This window comes from Mixophyes fleayi, chromosome 10 (assembly GCF_038048845.1).
Source record: "Mixophyes fleayi isolate aMixFle1 chromosome 10, aMixFle1.hap1, whole genome shotgun sequence".
NCBI classification, from domain to species: Eukaryota; Metazoa; Chordata; class Amphibia; order Anura; family Limnodynastidae; genus Mixophyes; species Mixophyes fleayi.
The window spans coordinates 35,419,468-35,446,536 of record NC_134411.1 but is presented as its reverse complement, the minus strand read 5'-3'; the positions used below and the strand labels follow the sequence as shown (position 1 = coordinate 35,446,536).

At 43.7% G+C, this 27,069-nt stretch overlaps 1 protein-coding gene across 2 annotated transcripts in view; it reads left to right on the top strand.

The window, feature by feature from the left end:
* GTF2H1 (general transcription factor IIH subunit 1) overlaps positions 1-24,787 on the top strand; it is a 36,204-nt gene extending 11,417 nt beyond the window's left edge. Inside the window, exons 1-15 of one of the 2 annotated variants that reach the window (XM_075188401.1) lie at positions 7,042-7,187; positions 11,397-11,570; positions 12,858-13,050; positions 13,920-14,082; positions 14,419-14,512; positions 14,759-14,908; positions 15,610-15,689; positions 17,782-17,909; positions 20,012-20,099; positions 20,199-20,287; positions 22,140-22,257; positions 22,389-22,479; positions 23,240-23,355; positions 24,038-24,130; positions 24,264-24,787. In XM_075188401.1, the coding sequence (XP_075044502.1) occupies positions 11,417-11,570; positions 12,858-13,050; positions 13,920-14,082; positions 14,419-14,512; positions 14,759-14,908; positions 15,610-15,689; positions 17,782-17,909; positions 20,012-20,099; positions 20,199-20,287; positions 22,140-22,257; positions 22,389-22,479; positions 23,240-23,355; positions 24,038-24,130; positions 24,264-24,350 (1,644 nt within the window). In that variant the 5' untranslated portion in view covers positions 7,042-7,187; positions 11,397-11,416 and the 3' untranslated portion in view covers positions 24,351-24,787. Of the gene's footprint in view, positions 1-7,041; positions 7,188-11,396; positions 11,571-12,857; positions 13,051-13,919; positions 14,083-14,418; positions 14,513-14,758; positions 14,909-15,609; positions 15,690-17,781; positions 17,910-20,011; positions 20,100-20,198; positions 20,288-22,139; positions 22,258-22,388; positions 22,480-23,239; positions 23,356-24,037; positions 24,131-24,263 lie in introns of those variants that run through there. The other variant, XM_075188400.1, reaches the window with a different exon arrangement.
* Positions 24,788-27,069: the final 2,282 nt, after the last annotated feature.

Below are 27,069 nucleotides of genomic sequence, written 5' to 3'. Positions count from 1 at the left end.
TTTGGGGGTTTGATGATGTGAATGGGAGAGGTATTGGTTTTTTGGGAACTTGAAAAGAAGGGGTCAATATAATTGGTAAACCACCGACCTAATGAAAGGAGGGAATTCAATTGTCCTTGATGTGCCGTGGAGAGTCTCTGGAACGGTGGTGAAGGCACTCCGCGGCGATGCAACACAACAGATTTTTATTTGAACCACATAAAGGTGTACAGGAAACTGTAATGTTAGTGTGCGGCAGCTGAACATCGCAATGATGTCCTGCGGCACTTCTCAGACAATTGTATGCCCCCCCCTAAAAATCTAGATACACCATACTTGCCAACTGTGCCTGGATGTCAGGGAGACTCCCTGAAATAGGGGTGATCTCCCTCACTCCCTGAAGAGTCTGGCATTCTCCCTGATGCTGAGCCAGTACAAGATGTGGTTGGCTTCACCATCTGTGACATGATGACACAGTTCATAGATTGTGTCCTATGTCCATGTATTGATGCCTATGGAGGTGGCCATTTTCATGGAGACCAAGATTTAATCAAAGACTAACAGGTAAGACAACATGACTTCAGTAATGGAGACAGAAATTTAAAAGACACTTCAGTCTCTAGAGATTCAGTAGCTGCCTTTCTTTAACGCATAGTTGCCTACTCTCCCAGACACCCTCGCGTTTCTGGGAGACCTCCTGGGAGTGCAGGGCAACCTCCCGGTTCTCGCCCCCACAATAGATAAATGGTGGTGGTGGGGCTTAATGACCCAAATATTGCATCATTTTAGCCCCACCCCTGCTGTAATTGGCCAAAATTGTGACATTCATTTAAGGGACGGGGCCAAAATTATATGATTCGTCAAACCCAGCCCCCGCGCGCCCACCGTCTTCGGGATCTCCCTGAAGCCAACGAGGAAAAGTTGGCAAGTATGAGATACACCCCTGTAACATCCACAATAAATAAAATATGATCGGCTTGATTGATCGGATTGTAATGTCCGCCGCCAGTTTAAACTTGACATAACCTGGGGAGGATGAGATAATCTCCAGGTGTAAGTGGGCACCTTTCCTCGTTATAAATCCCGGTGTGAAGTCAACTTCAAGTCCCTTCAAGTTTCAGGTCGCAGTCAGTAAAATGTTTACTTTGTATTTACACTGTCGGAGCTGGAATTCTCTGGCTGCTATTCAAGATTTCTGCTTGAACTTCACAATCCCAACTGCAAATCACAACAACAGACTCAAAGGTCGCAGTATTAACAAAACCAAACATAGCCTGCGACAGTCTGGATGTTATGTGTCGATGGCTGTGTCCCAGACTACAATGTAATCATTAATGTCCTTATAAACATGAGGCTATATACAATCCACAACACATACAATACTGTCCTATCAGCCGCATAGTAAATCCTGTCTGGATCTGAACACTCGATGTGTGTCAGTTTGCAAACCACACAATAAACGGCGGCTTAGTAAATGTACCCCCATGGGTCCTTTTTGGAGCAGAGATATTGGTTTGGTTCAGAAGTCCCTCCGCAATGACACTTTTAGTTTAATTCTAATACAGTATCAATAGCACAGTACAATATCACAGAAACATTAACATTTTAGTTGTATACTTTATAAGTTTTCCTCCTATAATGCTCCACAAAAGCTGTGACCTTAACAGCCAAGGTTTCATATTAGTAAATTCACCATGTTACCCAATAAATAGCCGTAGATCACTCGGGCGTGCAGAGCCCTCTGTGTAATCATATAGATAATGAGATTTGTCGCTTGGCTGGAAGTTTTCTTAGCCTCACTTGCAGACTTTCTCTCCCCGTTCTAAGGACTCAGACAGGAATGTTACTTCTGTTTCTTCAGAGAATAATAACAAGTGGAAGTGATTTTAGTGTGCTGGACACTGCTTAGCTTGCAGTCCATCATAGGCTTCTACATATTGTCTAGAGGAGCATCTGAGATCCTTTATCCAGAAACCTGTTATCTAGACAACTGTTGCTATTCAGTGATCATGTCTTACAGTCACTTAGAGGAGCACTGCAAGCAACTTAAAGGGACACTTTCATGTTATTTTTATATTTTTAAAATTAATTACCTCCTGGGAGACTAGGCCAACCTCCCAGATCACACTTCTCTTTCTTTTTAAGTGGGCGGCGCCTCAATGAGGTATTTCGCATCCTCAGACCCCACCTCTGCTGCAAAATTCTGTCGTCTCCTGGAAATTCCAGGAGAGTAGACAAGTATGCATATGGCAGGAGCAGTGTCCTTATGTGAGGAGGGGAATGGAGGCAGCAGCAAGCCACAGACTGAGAGTTATATAGTGGAAGGAGCAGGGTCCCCCAGCAGCACAGAGTATAACAGGAGATGAGTGATGTGTTAGTGAGGACAGGGCTGCATATAAAAGCGGCAGTAACATGATGTGAGGAGGGGAATGGAGGCAGCAGAAAGCCACAGACTGAGAGTTATATAGTGTAAGGAGCAGGGTCCCCCAGGAGCACAGAGTATATCAGGAGATGAGTGATGTGTTTTTGAGGACAGGGCTGCATGTGACAGGGGCAGGGACATGATGTGAGGAGGGGAATGGAGGCAGCAGGAAGCCACAGACTGAGAGTTATATAGTGGAAGGAACAAAGTGCAGGATGATTGCGACAACATTCACACATCCAACTTGTTTTTTCATTCAACAGAGAAAAGATAAATGCCATGTAACGTGTCAGACATGTGCCATCTAGTGGTCACTGCAAGAGGTGAACCTGTAATAGCAATAATAGCATATACATCACTGATCACTACAGCTTTAACAATTAACTACAGGGCAAGTGGTCTTATAAATTAATAAAGAGGAACAGCCAATAGAATATTGAAATAAATACAAAGAAAACATAACTCTGATTGTTAAAATGTGATATGCAATCATGCATAAGAAATTGGGGCTGATTCAATTCCCTGTGTTATTCTTTATAACAATGTGGGGTGCTCATCATTACTGTACTATGGTAAATGATCATCACCATTTATTTATATAGTGCCACTGATTCTGCAGTGCTGTACAGAGAACTCATTCACATCAGTCCCTGCCCCATTGGAGCTTACAGTCTAAATTCCCTAACATACACAGAGAGAGAGAGAGACAGACTAGGGTCAATTTTTTTTTATAGCAGCCAATTAACCTACTAGTATGTTTTTGGAGTGTGGGAGGAAACTGGAGCACCTGGAGGAAACTCATGCAAACACAGGAGAGCATACAAACTCCACACAGATAAGGCCATGGTTGGGAATTGAACTCATGACCCCAGTGCTGTGAGGCAGAAGTGCTAACCACTGAGCCACCGTGCTGCCCACATAATAGATGTGCATTATTACCATTAGTTCGGTAATTTCAATCTGCGTTCAAATTACCAAACTAACGGTACTGATGGTAATCTAAAGAACAAGGCGGGGAATTGAATCTGCCTGATTGAATGTAATGGTAGGGGACAATAAAATAAGGTGTCGTTCAAGAGGTGTGGCCAACTGTCAGAGGGGGTGTAGCCAACTGTCAGAGAGGGTGTGGTCAGCCCGCAGCGCACATCGCTTGCACCACAGTGTAGTATATAAATAAAGAAAAGTATACCTGGGAAATAAGGCAATCCTATAATATTATAATTATAAAAATGCCATCCTACCTCGTTCTCCAGTAATAATAGGGTTTTTCTCTTTGATTACACTCTAAGTGCATGCAACATAAAGAATACCTGACCTGCAGTATCTCATAAGTGTATCTGCTAATGGGACTTTGAGCCTGATTAACAGGATCAATAATGTATGAAAAGTTTACTAGTTCGTTGCTTCAGTTGTTCAACAACAACGATTGAAATCTATTGAAAGAAGATTGTACTTACCTGACATCCTCAGGCAGGGCCGTAACTAGGGCTGTGTGAGAGGGGCGACTGCCCAGGGCGCAGTGCTGAAAGGGGGGCGCAGTTTATGAATATTTTAGGTTCATTTGGTTAAAATTGAGGGCTAGGGGGAGGCATTTTTCTTTTGCATCCCAGGTGCTAAAATTTTAAGTTATGGCTCTGTCCTCAGGTTCAGTTCTGTGACGTTGGACACGTTTGTTCTTCTGTTTATCCACGTCGCTTCTGATCGGCAGCCACCAGGAAAAAGAGACAGAAGAAGTAAAGGGGTAAAGAGGGCAGAAGTGGAAGAAGGGGGAGGGAGGCAAAAGTGGAAGAAGGGGGAGGGGGGCAGAAGTGGAAGAGGGGGGAGGTGGGCAGAAGTGGAAGAGGGGGGAAGGGGCAGAAGTGAAAGAAGGGGGAGGGGGGGCAAAAGTGGAAGAAGGGGGAGGGGGGCAGAAGTGGAAGAAGGGGGGGGGGCAGAAGTGGAAGAAGGGGGAGGGAGGCAAAAGTGGAAGAGGGGGGAAGGGGCAGAAGTGAAAGAAGGGGAGGGGGCAAAAATGGAAAAGGGGGAGGGGGCAGAAGTGGAACAAGGGGGAGGGGGGCAGAAGTGGAACAAGGGGGAGGGGGGCAGAAGTGGAACAAGGGGGAGGGGGGCAGAAGTGGAACAAGGGAGAGGGGGCAGAAGTGGAACAAGGGAGATGGGGGCAGAAGTGGAACAAGGGGGAGGGGGGCAGAAGTGGAACAAGGGAGAGGGGGGCAGAAGTGGAACAAGGGGGAGAGGGGCAGAAGTGGAACAAGGGGGAGGGGGGCAGAAGTGGAACAAGGGAGAGGGGGCAGAAGTGGAACATGGGAGAGGGGGGCAGAAGTGGAACAAGGGGGAGGGGGGCAGAAGTGGAACAAGGGGGAGGGGGGCAGAAGTGGAACAAGGGGGAGGGGGGGCAGAAGTGGAACAAGGGGGAGGGGGGCAGAAGTGGAACAAGGGAGAGGGGGGCAGAAGTGTAACAAGGGGGAGGGGGGCAGAAGTGGAACAAGGGGGAGAGGGGCAGAAGTGGAACAAGGGGGAGGGGGGCAGAAGTGGAACAAGGGGAAGGGGGGCAGAAGTGGAACAAGGGGGAGGGGGGCAGAAGTGGAACAAGGGGGAGGGGGGCAGAAGTGGAACAAGGGGGAGGGGGGCAGAAGTGGAACAAGGGAGAGGGGGGCAGAAGTGGAACAAGGGGGAGAGGGGCAGAAGTGGAACAAGGGGGAGGGGGGCAGAAGTGGAAGGCGAGCAGAAGGTGCAGGAAAAGTGGGTCGTGAGGAGCACAGAGGAAATGCAGACAGTGGGGGCAAATGGAGGAGTCAGAGTGACACACACAAAAAATGGGAGAAGGGGGAAAGATGATGGCACAGACAGAGAAAGGGTAGAGACACTGACATAAACAGGGAAAGGACAGAGATGATGGCACAGTCAAATGAAGGGCAAAGAGGCTGGCATACTATGGAAGGAGAGAGACTGATACAGAAAGGGAGAGGGCAGAGAAGCTGGCAGACAGGGGAAGAGTGAGACTGGCACAGACAGTAAAAAGGTCATAGAGCCTGGCAGCACTTGGAAAGGGGTGCCCCCCTTCTGCTTCTTACCTTAGCAAAAGGAAAATTGAGGGGACAACATCTCCTACTCCCGTCAGTCTGGGAGAGCGGTTCTGGGCTGTGACATCAATATCCAGCGCCACTCTGCCAGCCTATCAGACATTGAGGTGCAGCATCCAACAGCTGCACAGGTAATAAGCTGCTGGTTGTTTCTATGTGAGGGTCTGGTGCTCTGTGTGGGGAGCCGCAGGGACATTGAAAACACTGGGTGAGTGATTATGTAATTCATTCACCTAACCATTGGTGCCCTAGGCAACTGCCTAACTGTCATGACACTTTAATTTGGTGGGGAGCTGCCTCCTGCAGTGCCGGTATTATTGCGGCAGGTGGAACACATGAGTTATGCCTCCCGTGTACCTCAACAGCAATACATTTAGTGTTGGTATGTTAGTTCCCCAGTAGTGGGGATAAAGAAGTAGATACTGGTAAGATGCAGCTCTTATAGTGTCTCCATGCGTGTATGTTGGGGGGGGGGGGGGTAAACATTCCTCCCATGTTGTATGTGACATGGTACAGTGAGCACGCAAAGTGGAGTAAGGGTCCTCACATAGCAAGGTGTGGGGGGGTCACTTCTCTATACCCCACGATCCTGTGTTTGCTATGTGTATGAAGCTTTTAGTTGTCCAGCTGAGCTATACCCATGCTTCATGTAAAGGCTATTTAAAAATCACTTTTTATTAATATGTTCGTGTCTATGCTGCGTTAAATCAGATTGCGAGACACATAGGAAACTTCTATGGTTTGTTCCAAGGGTGGGACAATAATGTTTTTGCTTAAAGCCCTCAAAATCCTAGCGTCGCCTTTGAATGTAATTATCTATTTTTCATTCGTTCATCATCATCATCATTTATTTATATAGCGCCAACATATTCCGTAGCGCTTTACAATTGGGAACATTTAACATTTATGCAAAAAAAGTGCACTATTGTCATATTTAGTAATCATAACATGATGGGATTGTAGTGTGTAAACATCCAATGAGACAACATCACACACATGTGACAGCGCCACCTTATATATCCTAATACTATACATATACTGTGACAGCACCATGTCCTAACACAATATAGTCTATTCACACTGCCTCCTACCTTATATATCCTAATACTATACATACACAGTGACAGCAATGTGTCCACACACAATAGAGTCTATTCATAGTTCATGTGTAAAAGTCACTCAGGTAGACTAAGTAATAAATAATTTGTACAGTGTACAAAACATGTTATGAGTGTGAAAATATTCCTGAAACCTCTCTAAATCTAAAAAAATGGTTACTTAGAAATGAGAGACTGAATGGCCATTTTCTTGGTGGTTGATACATCTTACTTATAAGCGACATAGTTATTAGTTTATTGCCTCGCCCACATATTATCATGTGATCTAAACCAGCCAGTGGACTGGTAATCTGGAAAGCTGCCATGTGATTAGAACCAGCCAATGACTATCGCCATAATGTAATCGTTAGCTCTTTACTATCAGCTGACCACTGCCAGCCAATGACCCTCTAGTTACAGCAGCTGGCTGTCAGCGGGATCATGTGATCAGTATGAGCCAATGTCCAGCAGTGTAAGATCTGTCGTGAGGCAGAGGTGGTTTGTGCTGTGCGGGGACCCGTAGCTAGGACAGGAGGAAAGAAAGAGGAAGCGGCGAGCGGGGCCGCCTGGGAGCATGGAGCCGCTGTCCGTGTGCGCCTGACCGGAGCGGTATGTGTCTCCGCACCCCTGACACCCACCCCGTGTAACTTCCTGCCTTATATATCCTAATACTGTGCTATACACAGTGACAGCACCATGTCCTAGCTGTACAGTCTACTCACAGTGCCTACTACCGTATATATCCTAATACTGTACCATACACAGTGACAGCACCATGTCCTAGGTGTACAGTCTATTCACAGTGCTTCTTACCATATATATCCTAATACTGTACCATACATAGTGACAGCACCATGTCCTAGCTGTACAGTCTATTCACAGTGCCTCCTGCCTTATATATCCTAATACTGTACCATACACAGTGACAGCACCATGTCCTAGCTGTACAGTATATTCACAGTGCCTCCTGCCTTATATATCCTAATACTGTACCATACACAGTGACAGCACCATGTCCTAGGTGTACAATCTATTCACAGTGCCTCTTACTGTATATATCCTAATACTGTACCATACACAGTGACAGCACCATGTCCTAGCTGTACAGTCTACTCACAGTGCCTACTACCGTATATATCCTAATACTGTACCATACACAGTGACAGCACCATGTCCTAGCTGTACAGTATATTCACAGTGCCTCCTGCCTTATATATCCTAATACTGTACCATACACAGTGACAGCACCATGTCCTAGCTGTACAGTCTATTCACAGTGCCTCCTGCCTTATATATCCTAATACTGTACCATACACAGTGACAGCACCATCTCCTAGGTATACAGTCTATTCACAGTGCCTACTACCGTATATATCCTAATACTGTACCATACACAGTGACAGCACCATGTCCTAGCTGTACAGTCTATTCACAGTGCCTCCTGCCTTATATATCCTAATACTGTACCATACACAGTGACAGCACCATGTCCTAGCTGTACAGTATATTCACAGTGCCTCCTGCCTTATATATCCTAATACTGTACCATACACAGTGACAGCACCATGTCCTAGGTGTACAATCTATTCACAGTGCCTCTTACTGTATATATCCTAATACTGTACCATACACACTGACAGCACCATGTCCTAGCTGTACAGTCTACTCACAGTGCCTACTACCGTATATATCCTAATACTGTACCATACACAGTGACAGCACCATGTCCTAGCTGTACAGTATATTCACAGTGCTTCTTACCATATATATCCTAATACTGTACCATACACAGTGACAGCACCATGTCCTAGCTGTACAGTATATTCACAGTGCCTCCTGCCTTATATATCCTAATACTGTACCATACACAGTGACAGCACCATGTCCTAGCTGTACAGTATATTCACAGTGCCTCCTGCCTTATATATCCTAATACTGTACCATACACAGTGACAGCACCATGTCCTAGGTGTACAATCTATTCACAGTGCCTCTTACTGTATATATCCTAATACTGTACCATACACACTGACAGCACCATGTCCTAGCTGTACAGTCTACTCACAGTGCCTACTACCGTATATATCCTAATACTGTACCATACACAGTGACAGCACCATGTCCTAGCTGTACAGTATATTCACAGTGCTTCTTACCATATATATCCTAATACTGTACCATACACAGTGACAGCACCATGTCCTAGCTGTACAGTATATTCACAGTGCCTCCTGCCTTATATATCCTAATACTGTACCATACACAGTGACAGCACCATGTCCTAGCTGTACAGTATATTCACAGTGCCTCCTGCCTTATATATCCTAATACTGTACCATACACAGTGACAGCACCATGTCCTAGCTGTACAGTCTATTCACAGTGCCTCCTGCCTTATATATCCTAATACTGTACCATACACAGTGACAGCACCATGTCCTAGGTATACAGTCTATTCACAGTGCCTACTACCGTATATATCCTAATACTGTACCATACACAGTGACAGCACCATGTCTTAGCTGTACAGTCTATTCACAGTGCCTCCTGCCTTATATATCCTAGTACTGTACCATACACAGTGACAGCACCATGTCCTAGCTGTACAGTCTATTCACAGTGCCTCCTGCCTTATATATCCTAATACTGTACCATACACAGTGACAGCACCATGTCCTAGCTGTACAGTCTATTCACAGTGCCTCCTGCCTTATATATCCTAATACTGTACCATACACAGTGACAGCACCATGTCCTAGGTATACAGTCTATTCACAGTGCCTCTTACCGTATATATCCTAATACTGTGCTATACACAGTGACAGCACCACGTCCTAGGTGTACAGTCTATTCACAGTGCTTCTTACCATATATATCCTAATACTGTACCATACACAGTGACAGCACCATGTCCTAGGTGTACAATCTATTCACAGTGCCTCTTACCGTATATATCCTAATACTGTACCATACACAGTGACAGCACCATGTCCTAGCTGTACAGTCTACTCACAGTGCCTACTACCGTATATATCCTAATACTGTACCATACACAGTGACAGCACCATGTCCTAGCTGTACAGTATATTCACAGTGCTTCTTACCATATATATCCTAATACTGTACCATACACAGTGACAGCACCATGTCCTAGCTGTACAGTCTACTCACAGTGCCTACTACCGTATATATCCTAATACTGTACCATACACAGTGACAGCACCATGTCCTAGCTGTACAGTATATTCACAGTGCTTCTTACCATATATATCCTAATACTGTACCATACACAGTGACAGCACCATGTCCTAGCTGTACAGTCTATTCACAGTGCCTCCTGCCTTATATATCCTAATACTGTACCATACACAGTGACAGCACCATGTCCTAGGTGTACAGTCTATTCACAGTGCCTCCTGCCTTATATATCCTAATACTGTACCATACACAGTGACAGCACCATGTCCTAGCTGTACAGTCTATTCACAGTGCCTCCTGCCTTATATATCCTAATACTGTACCATACACAGTGACAGCACCATGTCCTAGGTATACAGTCTATTCACAGTGCCTCTTACCGTATATATCCTAATACTGTGCTATACACAGTGACAGCACCACGTCCTAGGTGTACAGTCTATTCACAGTGCTTCTTACCATATATATCCTAATACTGTACCATACACAGTGACAACACCATGTCCTAGGTGTACAGTCTACTCACAGTGCCTACTACCGTATATATCCTAATACTGTACCATACACAGTGACAGCACCATGTCCTAGGTGTACAGTCTATTCACAGTGCTTCTTACCATATATATCCTAATACTGTGCCATACACAGTGACAGCACCACGTCCTAGGTGTACAGTCTATTCACAGTGCTTCTTACCATATATATCCTAATACTGTACCATACACAGTGACAACACCATGTCCTAGGTGTACAGTCTACTCACAGTGCCTACTACCGTATATATCCTAATACTGTACCATACACAGTGACAGCACCATGTCCTAGGTGTACAGTCTATTCACAGTGCTTCTTACCATATATATCCTAATACTGTACCATACACAGTGACAGCACCATGTCCTAGGTGTACAGTCTATTCACAGTGCCTCTTACCGTATATATTCTAATACTGTACCATACACAGTGACAGCACCATGTCCTAGGTGTACAGTCTATTCACAGTGCCTCTTACCATATATATCCTAATACTGTACCATACACAGTGACAGCACCATGTCCTAGCTGTACAGTCTATTCACAGTGCCTCCTACCATATATATCCTAATACTGTGTCATACACAGTGACAGCACCATGCCCTAGCAAAGCGCTTCATAGTGCTTCCTACCTTACCCTAATACAATACTTTAGACTCTGTCTAAATTACTGTGAACTATTCAGACTGGTATTGTGACTCATATATGTGAGGAAGGGTGGACCCGAATATAATTTACTTATAATGTGTGATGTATTAATTCAGAAAGCTATTTGTAAAGAAAAACAAAAAGAAAAAAATTCTGGTTTTCAGATGCATTTATTTCTATACATTGGAAAGGTTCCTTTAAAATCTAGAATCATTCCACAACCAAGACCAGCACAGCGTGTTATCATTACAGATAATAATTCATCACACCGCACCGCTCTGCATTAATCCAGCCGTGCATTTCAGCTGACACCGCTCTGATCCTTACTTCTTACTGAGCTGTGACTCATCAGATTATCTGCTACGTTATCCCAACCAATAGACACTGTGCTGCCCTCCTCACTCTCTCGCTAACTATATGTCACATTATGTCCCACAGCACCCGTCCACCTCCCCACCATGGCCACATCGTCCGAAGAAGTGTTACTGATCGTGAAGAAGGTTCGTCAGAAGAAACAAGATGGGGCCCTCTACCTGATGGCTGAACGGGTGGCCTGGGCCCCTGAGGGCAAGGACCGATTCACAGTGAGCCACATGTATGGAGACATCAAGTGTAAGTACCTGTCGTCAGCGAGACATCTTTCCTTATTTCGGTGGAGTTGATGGGAGTTAACGTTGAACAGACTCGTTATCGGTGCAGGATAAAGTGTGTAGTTCTTATTAATGTTTCTAACAGTTCTTCATCTGTTCTCTTGATTCTGGTGCCCTGTACTCCTTCTATTTACACGTATTGTCCCCTTAACCTGTGACAAGACGGCTGTCTCGCTAGACTGAGCGCATTTTGGTTTTTTATTTTATATTTTTTAAGCTTACCAATATGAATTTCATACTGCTTGTATTGAGAAAGAGATACGTTTCTTCTGGTGTCCTATTGGAATAAATATATTGCCTGTTATTTAGGGAAATAGATCTAGTTATGGTAAACACCCTCTATTTTTGCAACGTCTATAAATACCCGTTACCTTCATCATCATCATTTATTTATATAGCGCCACTAATGCACATCAGTCCCTGCCCCACTGGAGCTTACAGTCTAAATTTCCTAACACAGACAGAGAGAGAGAGAGAGAGAGAGAGAGAGACTAGGGTTAATTTGATAGCAGCCAATTAACCTACCAGTATGTTTTTGGAGTGTGGGAGGAAACCCCCACAAATGGGGAGAACATACAAACTCCTCACAGATAAGGCGATGGTCAGGAATTGAACTCATGACCTCAGTGCAGTGAGGCAGAAGTGCTAACCACTGAGCCACCGTGCTAAGTACCTAAAAATGTAGTCAACTGGCTTTCCTGAGAATAACTGCACAAATTGTCTTTTTATTTTCGATTTACAGAAAGGAGGCAGTTACCTATGTGGGATTAATAATCTCTTAACGCCCCAGAGGACTTTTATGACCTCAACATCTGCCCCTTTATTTTGCATATAATCTCTAATATTAGAAATGAATCTAGGTTTCCATTGTTGGCGTTAGGCAGGGTCACAGTTATATCCCTGTATATACTGCAGCAGTTCCCATCGACCTATCTAACATGGGCCGATGACTTGGTCTCAGTGTGATATGCTGTGTTTTATGTCTGTTACAAATCTGGATTTGTATCTTTCTCATGTTAGAAAACTTGTTAACACGTAAAACTTGACATTTACAGCTGACGCGTTTTAATAGTTTCTTTTACATCTTTAATTTGTTTTATTTTTCAATAAAACAATTTAAAAATTAAAATAAAAATAGATTGTTATTAGTTTGCAACTTTATTTTTTATTTTTGTAACGAGTTTGAAATGATTTAGCCCGTGCGGTTATACTTAACCCCGTGTCTGATCTGTCACCCCCCTCTCTCCAGGTCAGAAAATCAGCCCAGATGGTAAAGCTAAGGTCCAGCTTCAGCTTGTGCTCCACGCGGGGGACAGCACCAACTTCCACTTCTCCAATGAGAGCACAGCCATTAAGGAGAGGGACGCGGTGAAAGAGTTGCTGCAGCAGCTGCTCCCGAAATTCAAGAGGAAGGCTAACAAGGAGCTGGAGGAGAAGAACAGGTAACGGGGGGCAGTCTTTCTGCATATCAAGTTATCTTCGGCCTAATAACTAGTCACGGAGCCGTTTTCTCCAATGACCTTTGCTTGGCTGTGTGCCTGTAAAATAAATAAGTTAGAACAAGACTGGCCCTGGTAGTGGTGGAAATGATGGAGAAACGGGGGTGACATGCACTGTCAAAATCAGTGAGGTCTCTAAACAAGTCCCCTTCAAGTCCTCTTTTAGTTGCGCAACTTCATAAAGTAAACTGTTATATCCTAGATATACATAGCACACACTCTCACACCTCTGCAGCATCCATGTAATGAGGGAGGAGCATCTCTTACTGAGCAGACAGGGTTAGAGTGACAGTTTTGCAGACTTGGGTACACATCCGTTTGTCTTAGACTTGCGGCCACTAATGTGTTATTAGTATGTTGAGCCTCATGGGTGCATCTACCTGTTGGCTATGCGCACAGCTCAGTGCTTCTAAGCAGCTGGTAGAAGATAATGTATTATGTATTATGCAATATGCTATGAACAGGGAACCATCTGCAGGGTGTGTGTGGTTGTACATTGCCTGATGCCATATAGTGTACTGTACCCTATGGCAAGTAATACTGTCCTGTGATAGCATATGTCTTACCCAGTTACTATGTTCTGCTTCATCCTATGCAGCCTGTGAGGGTGTGTTGTATAGGTAGAGAATATGTGGTGTTTGTGCTGTTGAATATGTTGTGTATGTTTTTTATTTGCATACATTGACGCTTTGTATATGTGATGGGTTTTACGCAGATATTTTCAGCCGCCCAGCCTGTGGATTCCTACATAACTGAGGAAGTGTCTGGTAAATATGCTGTACATAATGTAATAATGTGCTGTGTTTTCTTAGGATGCTGAAGGAGGACCCTATCTTGTTCCAGCTCTACAAGGACCTCGTCGTCAGTCAGGTGATCGGCGCGGAGGAGTTCTGGGCCAATCGTCTGAGTCTAAACTCCCTGGAGAGCACGGTGTCCAACAACAAGCAGGACGTGGGGATATCTGCTGCGTTCTTGGTGCGTTCCAGCGGGTCGTCTGCAGAGGGGCAAATAGAGAGTGATACAATATAGAGTCACTGGCTTCCTATGGAGGCAGCAATCAACAAGGGGGGGGTCTGACAGCAGCATACTTTACAGATTTGATTAAGTATACATTCTTTTTTAATGGATACATTACATAGCTTGGTAATATACAGACTTTGGTATGAACTCATGTTTGTTAACAGGGTTACCAAATCCGAAGGCTCTGCTTCTGGCGCTGTGTCCTTCACATGCGCCCTGAGATTCTTTGACCCAGGAATCGGGTATTTTTTCATTTCCTGTCTATAAAGTGAATATTTTTCTTCTCATTAGGCGGATGTTCGTCCCCAAACTGATGGCTGCAACGGGCTGAGATACAATCTGACCCCAGATATCATAGAGTCCATATTCCGCACATATCCCGCAGGTAGGATGTCAGCTTGTGGTTGTACGTAGAGTGTAAGCTCTTTGGGGCAGGAGTTTCTATCCTGCACTTCTGCCATCTGCTATTTTTATTTTTCAATAAAAAATTAAAAAGTGAAGTTTTCTCGAACAATCAGCAAAAATGATTGGCAGTTTTTATGTTATTTCACGGGGGAGGGGAACTTGACATAAATTGACTGTAGGAGTTATACGGAAGGAAAACCACCCTCTGTGTTTTGGTTCTTTACAGTAAAGCTGAAATACGATGAGAACGTTCCCCACAACATGACCGAGAAAGAGTTTTGGACTCGCTTTTTCCAGTCTCATTATTTCCACAGAGACCGACTCAACACTGGATCAAAAGACTTGTTTGCGGAGTGCGCCAAGCTGGACGAGAAAGGTAGTTGCTGTTTGGATGTACCGTATGTGCAGCTAGGAATCACAGATATAATGTGCACATGTCGTGAGCAAGGGATTCTGGGTAGAAGTGTTCTCTTTAGTTTCTGAAACGTGTCCATGGAATTGTCTTGTGGTGAGCAAACATTTCAGCAGTAATTATTCATGGGCAAAGCACTGATTATGCGTATGGTGAATGTGGATATGCAAAACAGTGGGCGGCTCTTTATTCTTGGGGTACCTGTATATTCTTTCCCTTCGGATCCTTGTGCATGGGACCTGAAACGGTTCTGTGTAATCACCGCTGAGTGTTTTTCTGTGTGCTGCCTTAATGCAGATTGCAGATTAGCAGAGAGTCGGTGCTAACGGCCTCAGGCGTGCGCCGCCTGCCAACGGCCAGTTAGTGACTGGTTACACATCAGTCCGCCCCGCTTCCTCCTCTTATAACCCTGCGCAGTGTCGCTAGTTCCTGGAACTCTGTGTACATCTTTCTGAATCATACGTCGTCTTTGCAACATAAAGCAGTAAGTTTGCTGGAGAATGAGAGCTGATTAGAAGACTCTCTCTGACTCTTATATTAGAACCCAGATGTCCATTCTGGCTGTTGATGGCTGCAGAAAAAAACACATTTTAGTTCAGCAAAGGACATTGATAATTGTTCCCCATTTCTACGTCCAGTTAATGATTCTATCTATTGAATTCTAGGTCTGAAATCCTTGGTGTCTCAAGGGGTGAGAAATCCAATGTTAGATTTGTTGTCCCTGGAAGACAAGTGTCTGGATGAGGTAAGACTCATTGTATTTACAACGAAATTCCTTCCTCTAGGGCACAGAGCACAAAGACCTCAGTCTAAATATAATCTAGCAGTGGCTGTCTATGGCTAAGTGAACTAGAAAACAAATGGTAAATAAGTTTAAGACATAAGTTGATAAATGAGTGAGGCAAAGTTTCTACAGGTGGAGCAGAGTTTGTTGCAATGTCTTAAGATCAAGGAGACGGTGTAATAGAAAAAGGATAAGGAAGAAGTTTATATAGTCAATGTGCAGTATCTAGTAAGTAAATCACTGCGTACCAGTCCCTATTTTTATTAGGGATGTGCACCGGCCACTTTTGGTGTCTCGTGTTTTGTATTCGGATTTGCTTGAGGTTTTGGGTTCGGATTTGTTTCGCAAAACACCTGACGAAAGGTTTTGGTTCGGATTTAAGGTTTTGGATTCGGATTTATTTTGAAAAAAACATAAAAAGTGCTAAAAACCAGTTTTGTGTTTTGTTTTTTCACTCCTACGCTATTATTAACCTCAATAACATTCAATAACAATCATTTCCACTAATTTCCAGTCTATTCTGAACACCTCACAATATTGTTTTTAGGCCAAAAGGTTGCACCGAGGTAGCTTGAGCACATAATGCCAAAAAAAAGAGGTACAAGATGGAATTGTTCTGGGCCCTCCCTCCCACCCCTCGCGAGATTCGACGCGAGACTTGGACGACAGAGCCTCGTTTTCAATTTTTTGCCCGCCGGAAATATCCGAACAGTGCTCTGATCCCGTTCGGATCCGCACTGCTCGGGTGGGCTCGGATTAGCGGAATCCGAGCCCGCTCATCTCTAATTTTTATACATCAGAGGAAATATTTCACTTTTACTAGTTTATGATTCAAATGTATAAAACAACACAACTTGATCTCTTTTAAAAGTGTGTGCGGATTATTCGGCTCTTTAAAATATTTAATTGCTGGTAAATACAGATTCACCAAATGGTCAGTGTTTGATTATGAGATTTATGCCGGCGCAGTTCTATATTAGAATGTAACATCGACAGGTCGGGAGCAGAGCTGAACTCTCGCTATACCCAGAAAGTCCGGGATACGATGGACTTGGTTAAAATAAGCAAAGAGAAGAAAAAAATAACATTTCACTGTAACAAAATACTGTCCATATCTGTGCTGCTATTTGCTTTATATACTATATAAAATCAAATAAATGGGCGCTAGGTAATCTATGTAAATACGTATTCGTTACAGTTGATCGCTGCTGTCTCTAGTTAGATATCTGATACTAACTGAATATAAATCATATAAAAAAAAGTAGAGGCTAGCGCTGACTCAACTGTAAAATTAGTTTAATACAAATTAAAGCCAAAAGGCCTGATTGTGATAATACCACACCTGACTAGCATACATACAATTCTTATTCCTACAATAGAATAGATGTCACTAACATATTATACAATTTGCTTATTAATTAAATAGACTGGTGCACCAGTACATGTAAAATTGGCCAATGTTTAGCGATATCAATCTAGAAATAGAGAATATAAACCAAGCTGTGGTCCGGACCAATCAAATTACAGTAATCAAACCGGTTAGTGAGCAATTCAAAACTGTTGTGCGGAGTATAGTCCCATAGGGCCGTATAGCATTAGTGACCATAGCATGTAAAAAATTGTATAAATATAATCCAGCACAAGCGAGAAATGTTAGTCCAGCTCAAAAAATGAGCATGTCAAAAAGTAAACCGAACTATTCAGGAGCACCTCTTGCTTAAATACTAACATGTGAGATAGAAAATGGCAGTTCAAAGTGTATGGATACACGAAGATAGGTCAATTGGTAGTACAATTTTAGGCATATAGCCATACACCAATAAGCCTTCGAATCCCTGATTAAGCGTCTGTATGAAATTGAACTTGTTTATCCAATGCTGAAATGCAGTTGTTAGGTTTCATGTATTTTGTTAAGTGTATCGGTGACGGGTTCAGATTAAAACTATGGTGAATCAGACGCCACACTCCATTAACACTACAAAAAGACAGTGAATTATACTGTTTCGCGTATTGATCCATCACGTTGACCGCGTGCCGTGTGTTCTTGTTTCAGGGCTATGGGATTTCGTCTGCGCCATCAACCTCCAATGCAAAATCTGTGAAGGAGAACAGCAACGCCGCCATCATCAAACGGTTCAATCATCACAGCGCCATGGTGCTGGCGGCAGGACTCCGGAAAGAGTGCGTTTCACCTTCTACCCTGGCGTAGCGATGGGTCGTTGTTGTACCCCGGCATAAAGCTGGGGGCGGGCTCTCATGCGGGCATCTTAGCTGCAACGTCTGGAGATATAGGGGTAAATGTATCAAGCTGAGAGTTTTCCGGTGGGTTTGAAAAGTGGAGATGTTGCCTATAGCAACCAATCAGATTCTAGTTATCATTTTGCAGAATGTACTAAATAAATGATAGCTACAATCTGATTGGTTTTTCAAACCTGCCGTAAAACTCTCAGCTTGTTACATTTACCCCATAGTCCGTGTGTAGTGACTGTAGAGTGGTGGAAACATTCAAACTGAAAGTTCCTTTGACAATGGAATGTTTTTTGTCCCCACATTATAGACAAATTTCTGTGCAACTGCAATTCCTCTAATTTAGGGAAAATGTAAAGATTAAGTGCTTTTTGTTCAACATTTTCCTTAAAGAGATGAGTACCTTTCAGCTATAGTAGAGGTCAGATAGAGGAAACGTGTCTATTACTGACTCAGAGATCCTCAGCCGTCTCTAAGAGCAGGATTAGCAGTTATATGACGTGTATAAGGTGTCTCTGCGTCAGGTCAAACTCCCTGTTGACGTCTAACATCCTGATCAATTTACTGAGAGCTGCACCTCACACACTATAATATCACAGACAAACATGAGAAGAAAGATTTATATTAATGTAGATATATACTGGGATTGCACCTTTCCTTTAATTTTCCCATAATGACCATAAATTTATATACACACATAGCAAATTACTGATCCATAGCGTTGTGATTACATTGTAACAGTGACTTTGGTTAATGTAAACGGACAGGTTTTGCTTTCAGGGAGATTCAAATGATATATTTTTTCTTAATTATTTTTACTTTTGCGCCCGATCTTACAGCTCTATTAGAGCTCTGTTACTGCCACGGAACATTTTATTCTTAAGTTTTATTGCAGCAGCATCGCCACCCAGTGGTAGGGCCAGTTACTGCAGGCTTATTAAACAGAATGAGACAGTTAACACAAATGTAGATTAAAAAAAACAAAAAAACATTTAATTTTTTATTATTATTATCTTTGACTTATAAGGCGCCACAAAGGGTCCGCAGCGCCGTACATTACATATACAGAAAACAGAACCAAGACGCAACATGGTACAAAAATGTATACAAACACAGGTGACAGGGTAAAGCAAATCAGATTATATCTGGGACAGATAGTGAAGGTGATGGTAGAAATCAGCGAGAAGAAGGCCAAAGCTTAAGAAAACAGGGAAAACAGGGCTAGGGAAGCAGGCCAAGAGGTACAGAGGGTGAAGGAACAGTAGAAGGAGCACACAAGGAAAGAGGGCCCTACTCATGAGAGCTTACATCATAAAGGGAAGGGGGAGACACAAATAGGGTGGTACTAACTGGGGGAGAGAGCCAGGACAAGCAAGTTAGGAGGAGGACTGATGGACTTGAATAAAGAAATGAGTCTTAAGGGCACGCTTGAAGCCTTTGAGAGTAGATGCTAACCTGATGGAACGTGGAAGATCGTTCCACAGCTGGGGAGCAGCCCGGGCAAAGTGCTGAAGACGAGAGTGAGAGGAGGTGATCAGTGAAGTAGTGAGGCGGTGGTCACAGGCAGAGCGGAGGGGGCAGCTAGGAGTGTAGGAAGAGATGAGACTGGAGATGTTTAGAAGAATTTTTTTGTGCACTTACGACTTCTACATATTCCTTATGACGTTGACGTAGTTTGTGGGTGCGGCATATTTAACAGCACTAACCAATAATTTCTGAATAAACAGAACTTTTCTATAATTTTAGAAAGTAATACAAATTATCCGATCGGGCTGAGTAATGGGCACATGGATGTAATACTGCGCAACGTGAATTATCCTTGTTCAAAACGTTGCTAATTTTCCAGAATTATTTAGTTTGTTTTGTGAAATACGCCATTTCCATTGTTTAGGACAAATAAAGGGGTGGGGGTGACATCTGGGAATATTTAGTCATGCGTTACCACAGATTTGTAAAGAATAATAAGAATAGAGAGCCCAGACATCATTGTCCCACAATGTTCCTGTATAGCGGCTGAATGGTTTTTCTGTCTCTAGAGAAGCACAAAACGACCAATACAGCGAGACGAGCAGCACAGACGGGAATTCCCGGGACTCCGATTTCTTCCAGCCCCCTATAAAGAAGGTAACCTCCTGCCTGCGCCGGTTTATACCAGCGGCGTAATGTCTGCGTTGTGGGCGTGGCCTCCGTTACATCGGATGGTTTCTGCTTGTTTCCTTGTAGGTGAAGTTACAGGAAGCCATAGATTATGAAGACTTGGGGGAAAGTAACGGTATAAAGCCGATAGCACTGAACCTCAAGAAATCCGATAGGTAAGTTATAAATTCACTGTCTTGTGTTTATATTGTGCCCTGGTCCCTCTATATAGCCCTCCACTTGTACCCTGGTCCCTCTATATTACCCTCTACTTGTACCCTGGTCCCTCTATATTACCCTCTACTTGTACCCTGGTCCCTCTATATTGCATCCCACTTGTACCCTGGTCCCTCTATATTGCCCCCCACTTGTACCCTGGTCCCTCTATATTGCCCCCCACTTGTACCCTGGTCCCTCTATATTGCCCCCCACTTGTACCCTGGTCCCTCTATATTGCCCCCCACTTGTACCCTGGTCCCTCTATATTGCCCTCCACTTGTACCCTGGTCCCTCTATATTTCCCTCCACTTGTACCCTGGTCCCTCTATATTGCATCCCACTTGTACCCTGGTCCCTCTATATTACCCTCCACTTGTACCCTGGTCCCTCTATATTGCCCCCCACTTGTACCCTGGTCCCTCTATATTGCCCTCCACTTGTACCCTGGTCCCTCTATATTACCCTCCACTTGTACCCTGGTCCCTCTATATTGCATCCCACTTGTACCCTGGTCCCTCTATATTACCCTCCACTTGTACCCTGGTCCCTCTATATTACCCCCCACTTGTATCCTGGTCCCTCTATATTGCCCTCCACTTGTACCCTGGTCCCTCTATATTGCACCTCCACTTGTACCCTGGTCCCTCTATATTGCACCTCCACTTGTACCCTGGTCCCTCTATATTGCCCTCCACTTGTACCCTGGTCCCTCTATATTGCCCTCCACTTGTACCCTGGTCCCTCTATATTGCCCTCCACTTGTACCCTGGTCCCTCTATATTACCATCCACTTGTACCCTGGTCCCTCTATATTACCCCCCACTTGTACCCTGGTCCCTCTATATTACCCTCCACTTGTACCCTGGTCCCTCTATATTGCCCTCCACTTGTACCCTGGTCCCTCTATATTGCCCTCCACTTGTACCCTGGTCCCTCTATATTGCCCTCCACTTGTACCCTGGTCCCTTTATATTGCCCTCCACTTGTACCCTGGTCCCTTTATATTGCCCTCCACTTGTACCCTGGTCCCTCTATATTGCCCTCCACTTGTACCCTGGTCCCTCTATATTGCATCCCACTTGTACCCTGGTCCCTCTATATTGCATCCCACTTGTACCCTGGTCCCTCTATATTACCCTCCACTTGTACCCTGGTCCCTCTATATTGCCCCCCACTTGTACCCTGGTCCCTCTATATTGCCCTCCACTTGTACCCTGGTCCCTCTATATTGCCCTCCACTTGTACCCTGGTCCCTCTATATTGCCCTCCACTTGTACCCTGGTCCCTCTATATTGCCCTCCACTTGTACCCTGGTCCCTCTATATTACCCTCCACTTGTACCCTGGTCCCTCTATATTGCCCTCCACTTGTACCCTGGTCCCTCTATATTGCCCTCCACTTGTACCCTGGTCCCTCTATATTGCATCCCACTTGTACCCGGATACCTTGCGAACATATTTTGTATAATGGAACTTTTTTTTTGCTTTGTATTAAAGTAGATTTAAGCTTATAAAACTCTGTAAGGAGGAAGAAGCCACGTCCGTATCTTGAGAGGAGATAGCACAGATCACATGTTAGCCGACATATTCTTATTATTATGTATCTTTTTTCTTTTTTTTTTTTTTTTTTTTAAATTATAAGTGATAATTGTTTATCCATCTGTAAATGTGAAACGACTGATGTAACGTACTAGTTGTGATACATGTGATGGTGGCAGCATTGTTGCAGAGTAAATAATATATTGGATCTCTGGACAGTTTGTAGCTGTTACTGCTGTTAAGTCTATTTTTTATTTTTTTTCCCCCCCAGGTATTTTCATGGTCCAACCCCGGTCCAGTCCCAGCAATATGCAACAAGTCAGGATATTATTAACTCTCTGAATAGTATTAAACATCAAATGGAAAACTATGTACCAAGACTAACTCAGGTAGGTGGAGGGGGGCGTACAGGAGTGGATTCTGGATAACATTTAATAATTGCTGCCCACGGCAACCGGGTCAGAGTTATTCATTTTCTCCTTCCCTGATCGATGTAAAATATCTATATATTCTTCTGCAGGTTCTTTCCAGTGGTGCTGCTAGTATTACGATCTCTGCGTTGTCCCCTGGCGGCGCGTTGATGCTGGGCGGAGGTCAGCAGTCCATAAACCGTGAGTGAGGCTTCCTGTGTTACGGTATGATGCTGTGGTCATAGCGTGGTCCTGGGCGAGATATTAAATTATTATTGTTGTTATTCCTTTATAATACACAAGATTTCCTAATGGACACTGATGACATCACGACTCAATGTTTATACAGTTACAGGAGTTTATACATATATTGGTATCACTTGTGTGTTATAATAAAGAAATTGGCCTCTTTGTAAACTATACTAGCCTACTCTCCCGCATTGTCTGTGAGCTTAAAATAACGTTATTATTTATATTATGCTGAATGTTGCTATCTATTGGCACCTGAATAATACTGCGGTGCTTGTACATGACATTTCAGCATCAATTGTAGTCTTATTTCACAATTTCACCAAAATGCATAAGATTATGCATTTCACCTTGTCACATTATATCTGTGCCCGTTTTGGCTCACTCCCACAGTACTTTTGGTTGACGTATAACAAAAAGCCTGCCTTCATCTGTGCATATCTAATTGTTAAAATGGATAGATTATCCCATTGGATACTTATGTAAATAGTGTAAAATGTCGGTAAGTGATGTTTCAGCGAGAGATTTTGGGAATAGAATAGGCGCAGTCAGGTGACCATGCTGCCATCTGAAGAATTAATGATGAAAGGGTTTGTGGTGTCTCCTGCAAAAGATTTGCGCAGTACAGACTAATGATCAAGTTGTGTCATTATTTTGTTACTCTGTATTCAGTGCACAGGAAAATATATCTCGGTCTGTCCGTTCCTTTCAGAGATGGTGCCAAACGACATCCAGTCTGAGCTGAAACACTTGTACGTGGCAGTGGGCGAGTTGCTGCGTCACTTCTGGTCCTGCTTCCCCGTCAATACCCCCTTCTTGGAGGAGAAGGTAAGATGTCCAGAGGGCCGCACCAGATTGGTTCTTATGTTTCTGCATTTTCACTCCTTTCCCCAGACTGGGTCCGTTCTGGGTATTGGACCCTCTGTTTCGCCAGGTTACAGCTGCTGACCTGCTCTGGGTATATTAAGAGGGCAGGAAGGCAGGCAGTATGCTTAAACACTAGTGGCCGTCGAATAAACACAGAGAAAGGGAGACGGGGTGATACACCCAGGAAAATGTCTGCCAGCAGTTGTAATGGGGTCTAGCTCAGTAAAATCAATATAAGGGCATCTCTGGATTGTATGGGAGAGCAGGGGCAAACGCAGGATTTGTAGAGGGGGTTTCCACACCACGCCACCAGTGGGCGTGACCAGCATGCATGGGGGCGTGGCTATAACTTTAGACAGTGCTTGGCTGCTCTCCAACTCTTCCTATCCCCATAATATACATGGGCAATGCTGCGTGCACTACTGTTAGGTGCACGCAGCTCTCCCTTTTCAAGCAGAGCCGTGTGAAGCGGGGGCAGGGTCCAGCCACCTCAATTATACAGTGCCCCAGGCTTGGAGGAGGGATTCTAGGCACTAGGAAACCCCCCCCTCGGTTTGCTATGGAGAGTACCATTTCATTTTGGGTAGTGAGCTCCAGCCATGTACTATTGGTGTAACAATGGTTATTATGTTCTCTCTTTCAGGTTATTAAAATGAGGAATAACTTAGAAAGGTTCCAGATTACTAAACTGTGTCCATTCCAGGAGAAGGTGAAGAAGCAATACCTGAGCACAAACGTAAGGCCGTCCGTAGTCCTCATCCCGGGATTCTTAGCTTAGGTTTATATCAATATAGGTTGGGGGCCACCGTTGTTTTTGCTGTTTAATGACGGGGAACCTTGTTACATCGATCTTCTGTTTTGTCCCGCAGCTCACAAGTCACTTAGAAGAGATGCTGCAGACGGCCTACAACAAGTTTCAAATGTGGCAGTCTCGCCGTATGCTGAAAAAAACGTGAGGTCTCCCCTCCAGCGCTACAGACACGTAACTTGCAATCCGCAAAGGGGCAAAACCAACATTAAACCCTGGCAGACGTGCGCAAAGCGTGGAGCGAGTGCTTTGGCGAGAAGCATCACTCGGTCTTTGGCGTTGATCTCGAGCAGCGGGCACATCTCTACAACCAAGAAGAATCGCACAGGAACCAATATACGTCTCCAAACGAGGGCGAGAATTGCATGAGATACCGTTTTCTGTGGTCACTCAGGAACTGCTTAAATTCTTCCCTAAGGAACAAATACACTATTTTGGCTTCTTTGTGTTATTTTTTTTTTTTCAGTTTAAAAATGTGGCACAGGGTGTAGAATGTTTTTCGGTCTTACCAAAATTTTAGTTTTGGAGTTTCTACCAGTTAAAGCTTTTAATAAAAGTAGTTTTCTTTTGTTTTTTTTGTAGGAATTAACTTGACTCATTTCAAAGATTTAAGGAAACGCCCCCTCCCCTCCCCTCCTCTTCCTTTGATCCGCAACTCCCAGAGAGACGTGGATTTCTTTGGGCTGCTGACTTTCACTAACCCAGGCTTCAAACTGCTCATACCACATAATTCCGGGCGTCCGTTTGCAGAAACATTTGTGCAGTGTCTTTCATTGGCCAGACTGTCCGGGGAGAGAGACGAGGTTAAAACTTTGTTTTCTCGCCGTTCAAAAAGGTTCTCCACTCTCCTGTTTACTGTTACGGTATAGTCAGCGACTTGATAATCATTGACGAATAGTGAACTTGGCCGCGAAAAGACAGCAACCTAACGTTTAGTGCCGAACCTGTGCCATAACGCGTTTCGCTTTTGGATCGGCTCCTACACAACAACTACGTCTGGAATTCCAGAAGAAGAGATAAGATGTTTTTATAAATACAAAACGGTTTCTATATTGTGTTCTCCTCTCTGGCAAACGTTATTATCTATGCAGATATAAATACGGACTGAGGGTTGGGAGCGTTTCATTTTTTTTGTTCTGTTCTTGCTTAAAGCAAGATGTTTTCAGACTTTTTGTTTTGTTTATTTTTTGGCATGTGAATCCTGCCCCTCACCTTTCCCCCAGGCTGTTGTTGTACCTCTTTTCACAGTTGTACAATGACCTTTTTTTTAATGTTGTGGGTGTGTATGAAAACTGCAAACGAGCATTGTGGTGTAATGTCACTGGACGATTTCTATCCAGGATCTGTCACTTGAAGACTTGTGATTGGTTCATTATTATGCAGCCGACTTTAAGCAGATCTGACTTTTTTTTTGTTATTTTTTTTCTTTTTTTTTACATATGAAATAAAAATTTAATTCATAATATCAGGTTGTGTTTTGCTTTCTTTAAGATCGATTAAAACCAAACTGTGAACTTTTCATATATGAAGCCTAAAACTTCATAGTTCATATGATTTTTCCCTCCTTTGTAACGAGTAATGTGAGGGGATTTCCTCTCCCCTTCATCACAAACGGTTGTAGAGCTCTTCATGTCTGGTCTGAGAATACGGCCAATTACACAGGCAGTTCCCAATTCTCTAGGAATAAATTACATGGGCACCATTATTCTTTGACACGATCAATATTCATAAGGTGTAGGTTTCTTATAAATGAATGGCCAGCCTTCTCATGAACACTGGGCCAGCTTACCAACAAGTCTGCTTCTGATTTATATGATGCGGGTGTCCGTTAAACCATACTTGCCAACTCTCCCGGAAAGTCCGGGAGACTCCCGAAATTTGGGTCAGTCTCCCAGGCGAGCTGGCATTTCTCCCGGATCCTGGATATCACCGAGAATCGCGTCAAATGACGTGATTCTCTGTGAATCACGCCATTTTGGAGGGCAGGAGGGGGCGGGGCGAGGCCAATCGCGTCATTTTGGCCCCGTCCCCCGCGATGTACAGTACATTTTTCGCTGGGAGCGGGGACAAAATGACACGATTGGCCTTGCCCCGCCCCTTCCCACCCTCCAGTCACGCCCCCTCTCCCGGAAACTTGTTTCCGGGAGTTGGCAAGTATGCATTAAACCCTGCCAGAAAGATGGCTGACCTAGGACAAAAAGCTGAAATGATAAAGCCCAGCCTATAGAATATGTTTTGCAGTGATCCCTGGGAGTGAATCCACCACTTTATATGTTTTAGGAGATGGAATTGTTTCTGGCCTGTCCCAGTGCTGTAACATAGAAAATCTCTTAAATATTTAGGCAATGTATAAATTATGGGGTAGTGTACATTCTAGTGTAATTTAAATTAATATTATAAGTCTTCAATAGAGGTACAAAATCACACTTCTCTGGGTCTCTGCCACTCTCAAACTGCAAAAAATAATTATTTGTTAATAAAGAAACAGAAGACAACTTATTCAATACTGGAACAAGTACATACAGATACAATTTAACAGAACCAAGAAGTGTTCACAAGCGATGTAAGCACCAGTAACACAAAACCTGGAATAGCCTTTTATACAATGTGATTTACTTCTAACAAACATTTGTACAAAACATCCAAAGCATATTATTCATAGCTGTACACATAGTATCGAGTACGCAATCATATTACATGGAAGCAACACACGCAACCTCTACAGAGAAAACTACTCTTCCTGATGATATGAAGATGTGGCTGAAATGCACAGACTAAGCTAGAAGGTTAAACTAGAATCTAGTACAAGTTGTATGGGGTATGCACAATCCAAAAAGTCAAAGCAATCTGATGGTGGAAACTTACAA